At 40.0% G+C, this 20,158-nt stretch overlaps 1 protein-coding gene and 1 long non-coding RNA gene across 2 annotated transcripts in view; one reads left to right on the top strand and one right to left on the bottom strand.

The window, feature by feature from the left end:
- The window catches only part of HHIP (hedgehog interacting protein), a 93,391-nt gene extending 77,057 nt beyond the window's left edge, over positions 1-16,334 (bottom strand). Inside the window, exons 1-4 of the mRNA XM_082728264.1 lie at positions 15,534-16,334; positions 9,578-9,770; positions 3,567-3,723; positions 2,680-2,881 (exon numbers count right to left, since the gene is read on the bottom strand). Of these exons, the coding sequence (XP_082584390.1) occupies positions 2,680-2,881; positions 3,567-3,723; positions 9,578-9,770; positions 15,534-15,812 (831 nt within the window). The 5' untranslated portion in view covers positions 15,813-16,334. The remainder of the gene's footprint in view (positions 1-2,679; positions 2,882-3,566; positions 3,724-9,577; positions 9,771-15,533) is intronic.
- Positions 16,335-16,473: 139 nt separating this feature from the next.
- On the top strand, positions 16,474-19,535 carry LOC309863455. The gene is made up of 2 exons (XR_014311051.1): positions 16,474-16,773; positions 18,709-19,535. It is a non-coding gene; the product is annotated as an uncharacterized lncRNA (long non-coding RNA).
- Positions 19,536-20,158: the final 623 nt, after the last annotated feature.

The raw sequence follows: 20,158 nt of genomic DNA on the forward strand, positions 1-20,158 counted from the left end.
CGTCTCATTACTGGCTATACAGTATACACTCGACTCTGCCGTGATAGGTTCCTATCTTATTGACATCACTAGTCCCGAACTCCAAAAGAATTCAAATATTGCACTTTAAAAAATAGGTTATATTATGTATTCTACAAATGTAGAATCACAGATTTTTGAAGTTTATTTTAAGCCCTGTAAGGCCTGGAACTGTCATAGGAAACAAGGGACAATGAGGGTTCTACAGAATTTTCCAGAGGCTTGCAGAACATACCAACTGCCGAATCACGGCACGGTCAAAATCTGGCTTATACAATTTTATTGCATGATGAAATATCTGCAGGTCGGAGAAGATAAACTTTCATTCACTACCCCAATGAATGGGCGTGAGATAAAACAGACACACTCTGAAGGAACCCCAAGAAAAGGCTGCCATTACTTAGGCAGGTAAACTGGTAGAAATGAGAACATTAGTTCTTCACTTCTTACAATGAAACTGAGCCCATTTCTTACACCTACATTTTATCATGCCTTATCTTTTTAATACCAATATTTTGATTGAAATATTTAAAAGCTGTATGTTATTCTTTCAAATACTTAAAAATATACTCTAAAACCATTGGCAATGTGTATCAGGGTTTATGTCCTTTGTCTCAGTAATGCTCTTTCTGTGAAGGGACATTAAGGAAGTCATGCATGATCAGGTTAAATAATACACAGGAGAATGATAAATCACATTACTTACACTGATAAAAAGAAAATACCGGAGTCACTCTAAATGTCTCATAATTAGGAAATTGAATACCCAGAAGAGACAAAAACTAAGTTTTTGAGAGAAGTTTTCAAATCTGGTAACATACTCATGACATACTCTTATGTCAAAAAAAAGAAAGCTAAAAAGATGTATATATGATTGGATTTCAATTTTATTTTAAAGCTGCTTGGGAGAAAAGTAAAAAGAAAACATGTTCTTGTATGTTTCCACATTTATTAATATGGCCTATATTATCTTGGAAGTCAGGATAAATTCATCTAATTTTATTATAAAAGCTGGAAGTATATCAAAATGTTAGTAGTAGTATTCTTTAACTGATGAGATTATAGGGGATGATTTTTAAAATACATTCCCCCAATTTTTTCTTTCATAAAGAGTACATATAACTTTCACAGTAAGAAAAATACACCGCAGGGTGCCTGGGTGGCTCAGTGGGTTAAGCCTCTGCCTTCGGCTCATGTCATGATCCCAGAGTCCTGGGATGGAGCCCTCCATCGGGCTCTCTGCTCAGCAGGGAGCCTGCTTCCTCCTCTCTCTCTGCTGCCTCTCTGCCTACTTGTAATCTCTGTCTGCCAAATAAACAAATAAAATCTGTAAAAAGAAATACACTGCTAGTGAGTAATATACGTGCTGCTGCATCTTAATTCTTTGCTCTTGTACCTATTAGAACACATTTCAAAATGTACTTATTAAAGTCTTATGTGCAAAACACTAATGCTTCATTTTAAGAGACTTTTGGTGATTTTGCTGTGAATTCTAATGAAAACTTTTATTGGGAGAAAGTTGAGACTACTGACTTAAACAGATTTTCCAAATGATCTGTGTGTTGGTGCTGAAGCCCTTTTCCATAAATGATCATACGTACCATCAAGTACTTCTCTTATGCAGGATTTCTTGGTGACAGAGTCACAACACACACCTGAATTTGGGTGCTATCAACAACATGGAATATATAATCTCTGTATTCTAACTGAATCATCCTAATTATTTTATTTTATTATTTTTTTTCATCCTAATTATTTTAGATGGCAGGTAATGAATTGACATCAGGAATGTACCTGTTTTTTCCTGGCTTATTTCTTCTGGTTTTGATATCCGTACCTTTGAATAGAGCTCAACAAAGCAAGGAGTTCATTTCTATATGAGTAGAATATACATCCTCCTTTGACTTTTCTCCCCAGGTAAGAAATACAAAAGACAACCAGTTCTTCTCAAATCGCACTGCTACTTTGTTTCATTCTAAATTAGTCATGAGCTATTGAATGTGCCTCAATTTTAAAATGTCAGTTTACTTTACAGCTTCGTACTGCTAAAATAATATAACATATTATGCTCTTGTCAAACTTGACAGTAATTTTATGTATATACTAGGACATTATCTAACATGAGAATCCAAACTGGAGAAGTGAGAGAAAGCAGCATATGCATATGTAATATAAAAATGGCCAACTATCGATGAAAACATTTGACTTACCTGTAAAAACATTGTACAAGGAAGTCATAGTAAAGGTAGCATTTTTTTATGACAGACACAAAAACAGATGCAGTAAACGAATGCTTTGCAGTTGCCAAACCGAAAGACCTCTTTGTTTCTACCAGCAAGTGCTGATACACAATTCTAAGTATTATGCCTAGTAAACAACATTTAAACACATACTTTATAAAACCAGGTATTATTTTCAATGTGTAAATTACACAAGGAAAGCATGTCAAGATATCAACCTGATGGCACTGTTTAAGAGTCACCAAAGAACATTAAAAAGGTCATGTCACTGTCCCCAATCAGTTGTCGTAAATTACTGTCCCCTTAGGTTGTCTCCTTAAACATTCTTTCTTTTTATTACAAATACTTTCAGCGAGAGCAGGAACACTAAAATAAAATCAACATAGCCAGAGCAAAGAGAAATAAAATTTAAAAAGCCAACCTTTATTCCACTTTGAACAAGTTTGTGAATGTCCAAATAAGGCTCCTTGAAAATTTCTCCTTCGGGGGTAAGTATCTTCACGTAACCTTCTTTTTCCAGAATGAAGAGACGGTGCGAGCCATCCCCACTATGCAGGGCGCCGACAGGCTGGCGCAGCCCACTCACAACCTCCTGAATACAGAAGCAGTTGTGTTTGTGCTTTCTAAACAAATTAAAGAAAACCAGTAAGCTTTTCTTGAGGTGAAGGAGGGAAAGGATGTACTTGCATCCTTTTCAAAAACTATTTCCTCTAGGAATCAATGGTTTTGAGAATCATGACGTGCTGTTAGCCCAAAAGTCACCGTATGATTCTTTAAAGTTCTTTTCAGTGGAACAAATAGCCTTCTACCAAAAAAAGTCAAAGAGAGAATCAAAATATAAATTTTACAGATTTTAAAATTTCATGAGCTCATCATCTTATCTTTTAGTGACTCTAATTAAAATTAGCTTTACTCACAATAATTAAGCCTTACAGAAAGGCCCTCAGAGAGAAAGTTCTGAGATCTATTTATAAAACTCTGATTTTTAATAAGAATTGCACTATTTCTATATGCTAACAACAGCCATAAAGGTCAAGTTTAAAACTATAATCATGAAATTCACATGACTCACAGAGAGGCCAAACTCATAATAAAAGATTAGTAGTCTAAGCATTAAAGGCATTTAAGCAAATATGATGTTAGACAAGCAAACTACCAAAAAGAAAAAAAAAAAAAAGCGTCTGGAGGAGATAGCTGCTGGAATCAAACACAGACAGTGGATTCACTATCAAAACCACAAAACTGGTCAGTTGGTGTTTTGTTTTTGTTTTTGTTTTTTAAGATTAAAGAGCATTTATCTTTATGAACCTGCTGATCTCTTCCACTTTGTCATAGTCTTCCATCTGGTCCAAGTAGTTAGATGCTGGTCCTCTGATTTGTTTTCTTGGAAAATCTGGAAAGCACAACCCACCATCTTTTCTTGCATAGTAAAAACAAAACTCTTCAGCAGTAGTTTGAAGGAAACCTTTAAAAAAATGCAGAAAGACTCATTAGAAATATTTAGCATGACAGTAAAAATGCCCTATTTGAAAGATAACATATGGGGAACATTTTTTAGAAAGTATATGAATATTCTAGGAAAATAATAAAAAGAAAGGACCACTTTTTGGCTTGGGATTTCCTTTTTTTTTTTTTAACCAAAATTTAAGAATTTCTGTTAAAGTGAAATAATATGGCATGGGATATCTTAAAAGACTCATACGGAATACACAGAATCCACATCCAGCATTAATCTTATTGCACTGACCCTTTGCAAGCTTCCTCATTTACCATATGTTGTACTTGTAAGTTTATCCCATCACTGGTCAGCACTTCTTCCCCCTACCGTAGCAAATAACCTCCTAAGAAGAACCCACTAGAGTCAAGAAAGAAATAGACCATCAGGTGCCTATTTGGGTCATTTTATAATCTTTTTCTCTGTCACTCACATGTGATTGAATAATAAATCTACTGACTATCACAAGGCCCTTATATGTCGTAATAAATGACTGACTCACTGTGACGGTGTTAAGAACAGAGCCTCCATCTTCAAATACGTTATGTGCCTTTTTCCTACCCATCGCTTACAGAAAATAATGCTTATCTTGTAATATAAGAACTATATTTAAACTATCCCTTCAGTCTTCTCAATCAGAAAGCTGGTATGCCACCCTCACTGAAAAAAATATGACAAGTCAAAACAGAAATGCAAAGCAGACTTACTTAAAGGGATCTAAAAGATGTTTTCTCTTCTTTTACCGATTAAGAACTTTTTTTTATCAAATAAAAACAGCTATATTTACTAAAGGAGAGGAGGACTTTATGACAAAAAAAAATTTTGACATTATTTTCACAATTTGAGTAAATAAGGTGTTTTTTTTTGGGGGGGAGGGCACATTACTAAGATTCCTTCCATATTCTGATTACTTCTGCTTTCAGAATATGATGTTGTTACCAGAGTCAACCTTACACAAACCCTTTGATTTTTACCTAACAATTTAGATTATTGTACATATAACAGCTTTGTGATGAAGGTACCTTGTAACTTGGCTGATGTTTAGAAGCTGTATAATGGATTCAGGTTTGCAAGGATTTCTAAGAACAAGAACTGGGGACAACCAAGTGAGACTTATCCATGGAACGTGAGAGACTAAAGGTCTATTTTCTAGGAGCTTGACTTGGGCCCCCTCAAACTTAAAACTAATCTTAGAATTCTGAGAGTCCTGATGTACATTTTGACCTAAGTTTTGGGTAAAATGCATCATCCCTAAATTTCTGAGACAGACTCTTCAAGACCAGTACGGGACGAGGCTGTTAGGAAACATCTTCTCCTTGGAAATCGGGCAAGTGAGAGCAGATGTCCTTGGGAGTGTGTGTGTGTGTGTGTGTGTGTGTGTGTGTAGGGGTGGGGTAAGGGTGAGACTGAAAGGAGGCATGGCAGCTGGGAGGGGTGCTTCATGGGAGGGGCAAGGCAGCTGGAAGGAGGTTATCTTTCTTTGAAAAAAATTCAGGGATTAGAAATTGGGGAGAGGAATGAAGACGGCAGCAATTTACCCTTCTTCAGTGATTCACTGTTTACAAAAGATGACTTTTCTCCTCCGTTCTTTCCTGGCTAAGCACATAGATGAAAACTGCTCAGTAGTGTTGAACAAGACTGTTTGATGTAAAAAGAGAAGGAAAACTGCGTTGCTAAAGCAAGCTTTTTGCAGTTTGGGGCTCGATCTTTTTCTGGGGAGACACACACACACACACACACACACACAGCTCCCATCAGGCATCAAGATCTCCATGCCAATATTATGCATGCAGGAATTCTGTCATTATATGGATATATTTATAACTGAATGTGTAGATGCTAAATTTTGCGTTAATATGATCTTTGTCTGCAAGATCACATAAAAATTTCAAAGTGAAATTGGTAAGAAATTTCAAGTTTGCTTTTTAAGAAATATCTCCATCCAGGATTACTGTCTGCAAACCAATACCATCTTAAGAGAAAATTAACAAACAATGCTGATGGCTGATTCCATTCTACAAGGTTATTAGCTGGGGACAAACGTGGAAGTGACAAATCATTTTCAAATGTAACACTTGAAAATTAAAGAGTATAGATTCATAAGCCCTATGGCTCCAAAGGTGTTCTCTTACCAAATTAAAACAAAAATGGGATTAACAGTGAATTATTCCTGGCTTTTCTACAGAATCTATGCAAACTGAGTAAGGGTAAAGGAGGGAGCCAACTCAAAAGACACATAAAAATATGGACATTTTCCTCCTAATTACAATATTTGAATTGCAACATCTTATACTTTTGTTAATAGTTTACCTTAAAGGATCTGATTTTGTGGACAGTGATGACTAGGATATATTTTCCTGTGAATAGCTAAAAGGGACCTGGTTTCAGGACACTGGGTTTACATTTGTTTATTGTCAGGGAAGATATAATTTACCAAATAGTACCCTTCTATTTGGGACAATACCCCGTGCGGCATTTTACCGAAGGTGGGTGTTAAGTTCACCTTGGATCATCATGGTATGATCAAGGCTACTGATGATGGAAATACATGGATTTTTCCAGCAGCGGCATCTTTAAAATTCCTGATAATTTATCAAATACCCTGGACCTGTAACTATTCTCCTGGATCACGATGAATCCAGTCCTACTATACCACAAAGCGATGCACAACATACTGATGTAAATAAATATTCTCTGTGGAATGTTCTAAGCACTAGCTTTCCTCTTGGCCATGTATACTAGAGAAAAGTTACTCTTCTTCATTATGTATGCTGTTCACCATAATAAGGAAAAAAACAACACACAAGAAAACCCACTGTCAGTAAGGTCTGCCCTCGACAGCATTTTCTAATAGAGGTCGTGGATTTTGATGTATCCATCCATTCCGTCTGGTTTGCTCTCCCGGGGACTAATAAGCCACATGTGTAAGGTATCTGACTGGGGTCAGGACTGGCTATGGACTACAGAGACTCAGTGGAATCAAACCCTTGACCTTGGCCTCATTAGCAACAGGATTAAACCAATTGAACTAATTGTATACAGACATTTCGCACTAAATAACCTACAGCTGAAGAGAGGACGGCCTGAGAGTGAGAAAAACTATATCATGATACTCGTGGTAACAAGTATAAAGGAGGAAGCAAGGCCACTGAACGTGCGTTTCCACCCTTTCCACAGAGTGTGCTGTTTGCTGCGGGAACAGCAAAGCATCGCCCTGCTCGTCATACGACAGGCAGAGAAGAGGGTCTGAGCAGGGAGCGCCTGTGTGCCTGTGTGGGTGTTTGTTTTTCTTTTGTTTTCAAATGCAATTTTGCTCTTTTATGAGTTTTAAGAATTTACTTCCTTAAGTCAATTCACAACTGGAGAATATTATGATTAATAAAACCCTAGTGTATCCCCACTACCGTCTTTTAACTTTTCTCATGTTTTGAATATAGGCAGACCATGAATATTTCTGAATTACAGTTTCTTTTTTTTTTTTTAAAGATTTTATTTATTTATTTGACAGTCAGAAATCACAAGTAGGCAGAGAGGCAGGCAGAGAGAGAGGGGGAAGCAGGCTCCCCGCTGAGCAGGAAGCCCGATGTGGGGCTCATCCCAGGACCCCGGGACCATGACCTGAGCCGAAGGCAGAGGCTTTGACCCTCTGAGCCACCCAGGCGCCCCTGAATTACAGTTTCTAAAGCACAGTTATCTTCAGGATGTTCTTGGGTTCCAAGGTGACTGGTGCTTTCTTAAACTCATGAAGGTGAAGCAAAGGGATAGAGCATTTCTGTTTATTTCTTGACCTCCTGGGCAATGGGGGGAAAATGAAGATGCCTTTGAGATTTTTTTTTTCCCCTCTCTCAACCCCTTTCGGCATGTGCCCTAGTGGTGGATTTTCAAGTTCTTCATGTGCAGGAAATGAGGCTATTAATGAGGAAAGTCAAATATATTGACTTCTTATAAGAAAGAATCACAAAGTATCTCTTTCCTGCAGTTATGAACTCTAGAGGATAGTAAACCATGTCATTCTGTAGACTTAAGAAGGTGAAAATGTTAAAAATTTGTTTTGAGGGCAATTTCTGAAAAATAAGTGTTCCGGAACCGTGAAGAGCCTTCTGTGTTGGGGCAAGGGCTGAGCGGGGAGAGTCCCATCTTATCTATCATACTTTAGAAAACTGGTCAGCTCTGTGCCACTGGAGTGGAGCTGTCATCTGGTTGTCTTTCAAGGCAGCCTGGGTGGCCCCCAAAAGCACTTGACATCTTGATGCTCTTCGGCAGTTTTACATATACACAAACTTTGTAGAAACATAAATTTGTCATTCGTCACCACATATGTTGATCTGGGGAGCGAGGTGCTTGCAGGTCTAGCTCCTGAGCTATTTGAGGCACTCTCTCTCTTTTGCTGGATGTTGTTCCCTGTTGTTTGTTTTGGAAGCTAAAATAACTCACATCTATAGAGACCTTAGGGGTGAGTCCTTAAATCCAGCACCGTTGTATTTATCTCAGGTAGATAAAGGTGGACGAAAATGGTAAGTGACCATATTACTTTTCAATTTATATTGGTAAAGGCGAACCTTCAAGACTTGAGATTTGCAGCAAACCTTCATGGTACCTAATCTGTTATCGCTTCTTTGCGGGACATCTAGGCAACCGTGACCTGTTCTCCTCTGCCTTGGGGAATGTGATAAAGGGGAAGAAACAGTTGGTTCAAGAAAAGCCTTTCAGACATGGTGGTAGTTTACAAAGACAATAATAATATTTTCTCACGAATGGGTTTAGATACACGTATGGTGCACCAAAGGAAGCAAGCAACCCTCGCAAAATGTTTTCTTAGCTTAGTAAGAGAGCTCTATTAAAAAAAAAAAATAAAGAATGTACACTTTTCTGGGTCAGAGAAAAATGTAAAATATGCATAGCAGTTAAAAAAGGTCTCCAAGCGCATCCTACAGTTCTTAAAACTTGTCTTTTCCTTCAATGCCATTTAGTTTTATAAACTGTTAGCTTCAGTAGATTTGTTTGTGTGTGACTCTGCCTAACTAAACAGAATCTGTCTCGTTAAATTCTTTTGTATCTCTATGTTGATTTTTCCAACTGAAGCAACAACAGCCCAAGTTTACAAACTTTGGATGGTAAAAGTAACCAAGGTCCAAGAATCTATTTGTTTTTTAGGGTCCAAAATAGGGTAGTGAGCACATATATTTGTGACACTGTCAGCCTACGAACTTCTATATCTGTCCTATCACTTCCTCGCCACACAACTTCGGTTAAGGCATTTAACCTCTCTTGAGGCTCAGTTATCCTCCTTGGTCAAATGGGGATGACTCCACTTTTCTTTCCTGCAGCACAGAGTTTTTAAGGAGCAAATTCGCATTATATGTGAAGGTGCTGTGTAAGGTGTTACTTTGGATTTCTAATAATTCTTTATTTAAGGAAATAAGACCTTAAGAGTCTGTGGGCAATCTGCACTTTGGTATCAGCTAGGTAGAAAAGGAAGCTGTCTTGATATTGATGCTGGCGGATGAAAAAGACATCAAGAAATCTGTACGGATAATCCAATGCCTATAAAGACCCCAACTGTAAATTTTATCGATTTAGCAAATGTAAAACATCTCAACAAAACCAACATACTGTTTGTAGACCTATGAACTGTTGTAAGCCTTTCAACAGCAATTCTGAAAGTTTACAAATTTGTCAAGGTTAACTGTGAGGTAAAAATAGGTTTTTGGGTAGGTGAGATAAATTTTACCCCCTCAGAAGTGAGCATTTAAGAACAGGTATCTTATAAGGATATTCTGCAGTAGTTTATTTAATTTGTCCTTTTTTTTTTTTTTTTTTTTACCTGGAATATGGCCTCGGCAAGTATAAAAGAATTCTTTGCAATAGTCTTTGCAGAGCAGGGGAAGTGCAAGGTCTCTTTCCAAGGCTTCTCTTTCAGGTGAGTGGAACAGGCTCTGGGAATGTGGAGAGCAAAGTGCACATTTGATTTCCTCCAGTAACTTCCCACATTCTGTGTTGTTGGTAACAGAAAATATCTGAAAGCCATAAATCAGAAACAAACTTCTCTTTAGTCACATGAAGTTAGGTTTAGTTATGTTTTTTGTAATTCTATAAGTAGACTCATGTAACTTAGCCATAGCGGTTGTCTGAAAAGAATTACCATGTCACAAATACAGAATGCTTTTAATAAGGATATAAGTAGAGTCTCTTGGGCTGACATGGGGGAGCAGAGGGTAAGGATGCACAAAAGTGCTTCTTACTCTTGCAGGTCAAAGTCTGTTTATCTTTCAGGTATGAAAAACTATATGACAATAGTACTGAGACCCTTTAACCCTTTAGCATTTTACTCTGTGTCAAAGTGTACAGTGACTGATATTTACTCTAAATACCTTTATCCTCTAAATCCTCCAAGTACCTTTATCCAACTGTATGTAAAGCAGAATTTTCAAAGACATGGTTATTTGTGTCTCAGGTAAAAATGTAGTTCACTCCCGATATTCCTAATATGATATTCTCAGGGATATTACTGGAATGACATTTCTCTAATTTCAGGTAATTTTTAATCTACAGATTGCATAGGGAAAGTTTCCTACAGTGGGGGAAATACCTTCTTTTCATGTTGTATAAAAATAATATCTGAAGCTGAACTGGCTTAAGACCAATTTTTATTATTCATTTTATCTTAGCCAGGAAAAACTTTCTAACTAGCTCCTCAGGTATGTTATATACACGAATAAACACAGGGGTTTAATAAAAGTGCTTTGTATAGGATTTAGTGAGTTTTAGTAAAAAAAAAAAAAAAAGAATACTTTATTTATACAGTATTATATCTTTTATTTCAGACTTTTATCTTTATTCATACAATATTACATCTTTTATTTCAATAAGACTAATTCAGGAGTTACTGATTCATGAGGTTAGTAATTTGTCAATGAAGTTGGTCTTGGTGTCTAGTACTAATTTAAAAAAAACCCGACTTCAGGAGCTCCTCCAATAGATATGGAAGACAATACCAGCACAATATTTGAGACTTGAAATGTGCTGTCTAAATTAAGTATTGATTTTTCATAACAAAAAAATACCATAATGGGAATAAATTTCATACCTTTTCTGTTTATATAACTACATTTATGCCTAATTATTTCTTTAGAACTATGAACTGAAATTAACATCTGAAACTTCAGATCATTGTTTAAAGCAAATACTTCATTCACAAAAAAGTTCTAATTTGAGTAAATGGCATGGCTTCTGGTTTCTATGAGAAAGATATTCTAGATGATCACGAAATTTGGACTTGAGAGAACAAAGTGACTAAAAAGTATCACTGAATACAAGCATGATAAAACTTTAGCATGCAGTAATTAAAAGTCCCATAGAGGTTACCCTATTTCAAAAAAACTATATATATTTTGCAATGTGTTGTAACTATCTACAACACTCAGAAAAGTTATTATTAATCACAATTATATTTACATTTTGATCTTTATCAATTTATTTAAATGACAGTTGCTTAAATGGTTAAAGTTTTCTGAAAGGAAACATACGCCAGACACTTAGAATTTGCATTCCAAGAATGTTTTAAATGTCTTTTATTGTCCATATTCTGGCAGACCTCACCAGATCTATTCAATATTAATACTGTTCAACTTTGTTCTGTTTGCTTATCGTACAGCAGGGCACTAAGAACAAAACAACTGCAGGATGCTAAAGTCACCTTTTTTGCTGGCTGAAAAACTGGAATATAATTACCTTTATTTTTATGGAGAATATGCATGCTTCCATTTTTTTATAGCTGAAACAAAATGATCCCCATACACCCTCCCAGCTGCTGTCCAGGAAGAGCTTGATTTTAGTGCCTGAAGAATTTTGTCTTTTACAATTTTTGGAATGTGTTCTGGCCACAAGATCTCTCATCAAAAGTTTCAGAAATAGGATTCAATAAATTATCTGAAATCGAGTATAATGTTATTCTCTGTAAAGTTTCATGCTGTTCCGGCCCAGCAGGATGGTAACATTTTGCTCTGTGTGAGGTCTGCAGTGTAAATACCTATTTGAAGATAGATAGAGCCATCATTCTGGCTTTGGTTTCAATGAACCAATAGTCTTACTGAAGTCAATTAAACGGACTCAGTCCAAGCTGCAACACTGTTTTAGACAGATGAGTCCTGGTGTGTGTAGGGTAGTTTTTCTTCTTTTTTTTGCCTATGTGCTTATGTCCATATAGGTCCTTAACTTTACGTCTGACAAGGTCATCAATCTTAAGAAGAAATTTAAGCTAATTTCCTGTTTCGATTTTTAAAAGCCATCTATGAAACCATCAAATTATAGTGGTTTAAACTAAATATACTTTGAAAGTCATGTAAAACTTCGAAACATTATTACAGCATGCCTAGTAATGATTGTGGCTGTTGCTGACTAATTTATAACATCTGGCAGGTCATCCTTTAATCTTGAGCCACAAGAAAGGAAAATCCATAGAAGAAAGGTAAGATAAATACTGGAATACACACAGTGGAGCGTGGCCTACAACTATAGCTTATCAACAAATGGTAAAATGGGTGACAGAGACCTTCTGTATTTCTCTTTATTTATCAAGTAACTGAACAATAGAGGATAAAAAGGCACCCACATGGGTTCGATGAGCAGACAAAAGGAGAAAATACATGACAGTATATTAAGATGTCGCCTTAAGATCACTTGGTACACAAAAAGTTATTTCTAAAAATCATATGCCTACAAGGTTGTTCAGCTGTTGGCTAGAACACATGCGTCTCTGGACTATAGTGCTGGATTATGTCATTAAAGAGTTCAGTTTCAATTTTAGGCTAATATGTAAATAGATCATTGTACTAAGGCAGCTGTTAAAGGGACCCCAGGATGAGTTATTTGTTTAGTTGGATGTGTTCAACAATAGCCTTTGTCCCTGAAAGAGCCAGAGCAAACAAATGATTGTAAAAGGGCACACTTGAAAACAATTACTTTTCACCCATTCCTTGACAGCTTTGGCTGTGAAACCACCCAAGGTAGAGAGAGCGTCTAAGCCTCTGTGGCTACAAGTTAAGTTTTAGAAATGGGGGTATTTCAGTTGGCTGCGGATTCAATTTGGCTAATGGGAATTAGATCCTTTTAGCATGTTGTATTTAGGAGCTGCAAAAAAATATTGCCAAGACGATGTAACTTCCTAAATTTTGGCAGTATTTATTTATAACGGTAGTTAATAATCTCGTTTCAATACACGAGATTACCAAACTGTACTAAAAAGTTAAAATATGAAAGCATAATATCATGGCCAAAGGATTGAACTCAATCTTAGTTCATTACTTTAAAGAAAATGTGTTAGTTTGTAAACTTGATTTAATTGCACAGTTGAGCATGCTTAATATTCCTACCTTGTTTGCTACTATCTATGAAGTTTCTTCCTGTAGGAGGAAGCTATGCTTGTAGTTTCTTGAAAAGTTGCACGAATCCTTCTTGGGAATTTTTTTTTTTTTCATAAGCAAAAACGGGTCCGTTCAAATAGCCATCATCTCTCCTGTACACACATTATGAAATAAGACCCTAACATATATTATAAGCCAGAAAGGCTTAGGGGAAAACAGGGAAACACTGAAGTTTATTATAAAATAACATGTTTTAAAAACTATTAAAACTTGAGAACTAACATAGGTCAAGAATGCACATGCATAGCTATATCACTACTCTGTTTTGAACAATTTGAGTATTGTTGGTTTATAAAGCCCTTGTAATGGAACCAGCAAAGTCTAGTGTACCAAATTTAATTCAGACACATTTTCCAAATTTGTAGGGTTGGTTGGAGATTGGAAGCACGTAAAACGGAAAGGAATGTGGATAGCTAACGTGGCAGATTTCTTCCTAAAGAATGATTTCTTAAAAAAAATTTATATAACTCCTCTTAAGGGTTATGACTCCCCTCAGTTCCTCCCCCCACTCCACCAACTCCCCATTCTATTTAGTTAACAAAGTTTTCATTTCTCCTGTTCCTGGATGAGTTCAGTATTGCAGGGGTCTGCAGATCATTGGTACATTCATAGTGTACATTGCACACAGGGAGACTTAATGGCAAATATTTCTAAGCCCTTCTATGAATTTCCTGGTTCTTCTGGTCTCCTGGTAAAACCCTGCAGATAATGTGAATGTAGGTTTTTTTTTTCTCTTTTTTTTGTAATTTAATTCAATTACCATACAGGAGCTTAATGACATTGTTTTGAATAAAATGCTGGAATATCTGTTCCCTGAATCTCAGACTACTGCTGCATATGGTAAGAATAAAGAGAGAGTTGCAGCTGAAAACCTGCAGCAAGACAGTTCTCACTCATCTGGGAATAGAGGGAGTTGGACAAATGCTCCCTCAAAAGGCATGAACATTTGGACAGAGCTGGGGACTGAAAGAGAATGATGTTCTCTAGTTTCACCCATTAGTGAACCAACTAACAAACACAATGGTGTTGTTGTTATTCTTTTGCCATAAGCAACAGGACTCTGTGTGTGGGCAGCAGTTTAGTGGGGAGGAGGATAAGTCGACCCCTTTTTGTCCTATTGATTTTTTCCTATTTGCATGACTTGAGCAAATTAAATGATGCAATATGGCTTTTTGTTACAAAACAAAGTGAGAGATACCACCCAGACACATATGTTGATTCGTAGGAGCTGTTTACATGAGAATAGAGTGAAATCTACCGTGAACTGAGCATAAAAATTAGATTCAGCCTGGGTATTTTTTTTTTTTTTTTTTAATGCCTGGGCCAGCAAGACTGAAGCACAAGTTTTCCAAGAGTCTCTCAGACCTTGACAACTGCAGTGTTGTAACAGAGGAATTCTTAATTAAACCTAAAATGGAGAAAGGGAGGGAGAGCAAAGACACCTGATTGTTTATTTCACGTGCAGGGATTGTTAATGACGTGATCCCCCGCCTGCCTTGCAGTACAGTAGAGAGCACACGTTGCTGCATCCCATGACAAGAAAGATGTTGCAAACTCAAAAATAAGCTTGCCTTTACACTCAACCAACACTCTTTCATATTTGTTTAGACTTGAAAACACAAGGAAAGTGTAAATGCCATTACTCCTAAAACCAATTTCTAGAGAAGATGTTCTTAGACAACTCACTGCCATGCAAAGCCCGAATTTACAATGTTTCAAAACATTACAAACCGAGGCGGAGAGAATAGTCTCAGTTTTCTGAGACAAATATGCCCCAGCAAAATCTTTCGCCAGTGTTTTGGGTTCTCAACGGGAGTACCAGGAGTTCCTTTTCGCAGCTTAACTATTGTAATGCAAGACAACCCCCTCTGACGGGGCTGGGGCTCATAAACCAACCATGCTTCAACATCCTTTACGATTCAATCCTCTCCCTAACCGAGCACGTGGAGAAAACTGCACAAATCTTGTTACCCTAGAAAAATAAACCGGAAACCACAGCCACCTTAATTTACAGTTTCACCGCAGCCAATGCCCGATTCGATCCAAAACACACTGCTAATCGCGATTCTTTTAAAATATTTACCCAGCCCAGAATGCGGGTACCACAGAAGCTTCTCTTTTCTGAGACCGGCAGTTTTGCACAGCATCCCGACCGCGGACTCTTGGGGGCGGGAGAGCTATCTGCGCACCCCACAGAAACACACGACCAAATCACACTAGCACTTCAGAAAAGTTATCGAAAAGAACTCTCCGAACAAGTTTCGCCCTCCTCCCAGCCACCAGCATTTCTAGAGCCGCGGGGAACCCCCACCTAGCCAGGACGTCAATCTCGCATCTGTGAGGCGGGTGCGCGCTTACCTTGTTATCCAGGCGCCCCAACCCTGGGCTGTCACTCCGCAGGCAGCAGGACAGCCGAGGGTAGAAGCCACCGCACAGCATCTCTCCCCCACTCAGCAGCTCCAGCTGGGACATCATTCGTCTATCTCTCCTTTTCAGGCGCTTCGGGGGGTTCCCATTTAGGCACCTTCTCCTCCTCGCTCCGCTCCCTTCACTTCTTTCCCCAAACTTAGCATCTCCTTCAAAGAAGCCCAGAGCCACGGCCAGAAGCAGCAGCTTAAAGGAGAGCATCTTCAGCATCGTCTGCCCGGAGCGGCAGGGGCTCGGCGCAGGAGGATGGGGGGTGGGGGGGGAACGCCACTGCCCAGCAGGGGCACTAGGGCGCAGCTCCAGGAGGAGGCTGCGGGGGACACTCGAGAGGCAGAGTGGTGGCGGGGGCGAAAATATGTGGAGCGATGCAACTTTGCAAAAAATAAAAAGACAAGGCGATGGGTCCAATGCCTTAGGGGAGTCCGAGGAGCGAGATAAAGTTGTCCGGATGACACCGTTTGCAGTTGCGCGAGTGTCAGTTGGGTTAGGGGCTTCCTGCTGCGGCTGGGAAGTGGGAGGAGAAGGAGTTGGAAAAGGAGGAGGAAGAAGAGGAAGAGAAGACGGCCACAGAGGTTCACTTGTCCGTGTAACGGGAGTTGTTTAGGTGAGACAGTAGCAGGAACAGAAACGGCGGCGGCGGCAGCGGCGGGGCAGGCGCGGGCAGGGCCAGCGCTGGGCTCTAGATGATGCTGAGGTCTCCTCTGCCGGCGGCTGCAGCTTCTCACACAGCCTCTCATGTTTCGCTCCCTCTTTTCTTCTTCTTTTTAACTAGCGCGCGGGGAGGTGCTGCCACCGCGCGCCCCTTGACGTCACCGCTCCTTGCGCGCCCCCTCCCGGGCCGGGCTGGGGGCGGGGGGGGGGAGGGGTGGGGGCGGCCCCTGCGCGAGCGCGTCCCCGGAGCCCGACGGCCTCGCGGCTGCAGCGGGGAGGGGCCGCCACCAGCGGCGGCGGACGGAGGGGGAGGGCCCGGTGGAGCCCTCGGAGCCAGCCTCGAGGGCGCGGGACCGTGCGCGCCCGCCTCGCCGAGGTGCCCGGCTGGGGGCGTCCATGGCCCTAGTCCTTCGGCCCGCGGGCCCCGAGAGACAGATTGCTCGCTGGCTCCTCTCTCCCCCCCTCAGCCCCTCTGCACTAACCCTGGGTAAAGGAGGCCAAGCCCGGGCTCGGAGAGCAAGTGAGTAAAAGTGGGCCGCAGGGGGTGAGAAGGGAGGGGCCCCTTCCAGGCCTCCCCGCCAACCCTCGGCCCGCCCCTCGCCCGGGGCGGGGGAGGATGCACGGAGTGGGCTGGAGTTGGCGGTAGGTAGTTTTTCGGTCCCTTTACCGTCTCCCGGACGCATGGATTCCCCTGTTCCCCGGTGATTTCCAACGTGAAACTCGAGTCGGTAAAGCTCTTCCTTGGGGTCTGACTTAGAGGCGGGGACGACAACTCAAACGCTGAGAGCCGCTGAGTAGGTTAAGACGGTTTGAAGACTGTTGGAGAAGTACCCATCCTTGCTGAGTGCTGCGCGCTCCCGAAGTGGCACAAGCGCGTGTGCGCGCGTGAGGTGGGGTGTCGGGTCCCCCAGCCTGGCGGGCGGGCCCCGGACTCCCCTTTCTAAGGACCCACCTGTGCCCTGGAAATCATCTGGGCCCGGCCCGCACCTCCCCGGGACGCAGGAGCGCAGGTTCCTCCCTGCCAGGTGGAGGAAACTGGCCGCGAAGTCTGCGTTCATTTTCAAGGGGGTGGAGGAGGGTCCTGGGGAGATTTCCCCGGGGGTGTAAATACAGAGGCTACGGAGGCGTTAGTTCTGGAGAAGAATTAGTAGCCGCGTTTCGGGCGTGCAGAAGCGGGATGCCCAATGTATCCCGTGTACCTAGATATTAACCTTTCTTCCAGGTAGACAAAGTCTATGTAAAAATGTTTCTGAAAAGATCTGTACGTTGTCAAGTGTAGTGACTTGACGTTGACGGGATCCCCGCAAGCTGGCGTGAGAAGAAGCCTGTTAAGGGACGCACACAGAACGTGCTTTCTGCCCGTTTGAGTATTTTTAAACAGGGGAGCACATTTTCTGTTAGGATTTTGAAGAGGAGATAAGGCAGATTTCCCATTTTGGCAATGGAAGAATGTTCCCCATATTTGGATTTGCTTCACTTCTCGGACATAAACTTCTCCAAGCTAACGTGAAAGTTGGTGGAGGTGGACAGCGGATTAAACGAATTACTGTTATTAAAGTGGCCGCAGTGGCTAGATAAGGCTTCTCCTGGCCCCTTTCGATTTCTGGACCCTAATTTACAAGTGGAGTAAGGATTTCCCCCCAAAGAGGTGACCGATTAGAATAACTGAAAAAAAAAATCTGCTGCGATATTTGGTCCAGTACTGAGCTCAGTGTAGGTCCGGGATGGCATGCTTACCATTTCTCTCAGGGGCTGTTGTAATGTGTGTGATCGTAGATGCTACTTCTGATCCCACAGACTGCTTTATCTGACGTTCTTCCTGCACTGAGGACTTTTAATATAAAATAAATCATAGAGCTATAAGGACTTAAGACTTTAAACTCTCATTTAATAAACAGGAGAAGACAGATTCCATCCAGATTAAGTCACTTGCACAATCTCAAGTAATTAGGTAGTCCTACAACCAGGACTCAGGGATCCCATCTACGCTTTCCACTATCCAATCCTTTATTCACAAATAACCGGTTTTATGTTCAATTTCCAAAATAAAAATCATTTAAAAAATTATATTTCGGTGGTTTGAGCTCCCACTCCAAATGATGAATTTGTCTTAGTAGTTTTGGAACAGGCCTTCCTTCCTTATAGTTTGTACTTCAAGACAAGGACATTGAAAAGTTAATTTTAGTTTTAAAAAATTATGTGGCTCTTAAAATCTGTGACCCTATGTTTTAAGAAATAGATTTATAAAAGATTACTGAAATGAGATAAACATGTTCTTTTTTGATACATGGGAGCTAGGTTTGATCCCGTATGTTGTTCGTCATGGCAGTCAATAAATTGGATCACTGATGCAATAGCAGAGTTTATTCTCAGTGCCACTGATATAATTTCCAAAAAGTCACTAAGCAGTGCTATAAAAGGGAACTAACTTCTTCTTCTTTTTTTTTTTTTCCAGAGGGAAACTGCACAGCTCACCGAGAGCCAGCTTGACAGCATGATTTTTTAGAACTCAAGAATCAGCATTGATTTATTTAAGATTAAGCCTTGAAAGTCCACTTGGACGTGGCACACCACGTACACACTGGAACATGGAAATGATCTTCCCTCAAGGAGATCTCTCTCTTGAGAACTGGTTCCAAGAAGAAGAGACCCCCTATCTGACCAAACTCAGCCAGACAAATTTAATCAGTGTTTTGGAGCAAGGAGTAAAGCTGTACAAGGGTGGCCTGATCATTCCTTTCTGCTTGCATCCCCACGGAGTAGCCCCCTCCAGGATGGCCACCTACAAGCAGCTTGTGCCTTGTACCAGGGCACCTGGCTGGGACAGCCAATGAGAACCGAAATCCTGCCAGGCTCCACTCACCAAGCCAGGTTTTTGGGTCCGTGCTTGTGTCTACTCAGACGATGTGGCTCCTTTCCTAAGTTGTACCAATGCACCCTATATGGGCGAGGGGCAGTTCTGACCATCCCCACACCATATCCCAGTTCTGCCTAGGATTCCTTACATCCGATGGAATGAAGATTCTCATGAACAGATTAGGTTTGTTGTACAAGATGAAATTTTTGACCCAAATTGAAATTAGTTTCATAGATAAAGCTCAAAATATTACTATGGATGTGAATTATGTCTGTGCGTATTTATATATGCCTATATATGTTGCTGTAGATATGAAATATGTTTGTATGTATTTATATATACCTATATATAGTTATGTGGATACACATTTTTATGAATCAGAAATTAGCACAACTTAAACTTAGTAAATGTTGAAATTAAAACTATTTTGGGTATCGGAGTCAGTTTTATATATGAATTTCTGGTCTCGTCACAGAAATATATACTGTTACATTTTAACAAATATATATTAAGTGCTAGGCACTGTGGTGAACAGTATGTATACAGTAATGACAAATAATACTTCTGCTTCTAGGTAGTTTTTTATCTAGCAAGGAGGACAAATGATAAGGTCACAGAATAACTTATGATTTTATAAATTGTGCTAAGGGCTGTGAAAAACATGCCAAGACAGAGAATAACAAGGCACACTTATTTCAGATTAAGTGACTGGAAAAAGTCTGTCTGTGAAAATGACATTTCAGTTGAGACCTGAGCTCAGTTGGAACGAGTTTATGGTGTAACTCCACCCTAACGTTTAAAGTAGAGAAGCATTTGGATTCAGACTAGAATATGAGACATTTAAGGGAAGGCACAGGATAAAGAGGTAAATAAGGGGAGAGGTGAAGTTAATAGTGTAGTGTATAAACTAGGTAACTAATGAAGTCATATTCATGGATTTGTCCTTTCCTTTTGCAAATACCCAATCCTCATTGCTCTTTGTCTCTCTCTTTAAATCCTTGGTTTTTACTCAGCTTCTAGGGCTTACTGTAGTTTGAATGGACATGAT

This window comes from Mustela nivalis (assembly GCF_964662115.1).
Source record: "Mustela nivalis genome assembly, chromosome: 4".
NCBI lineage: Eukaryota > Metazoa > Chordata > Mammalia > Carnivora > Mustelidae > Mustela > Mustela nivalis.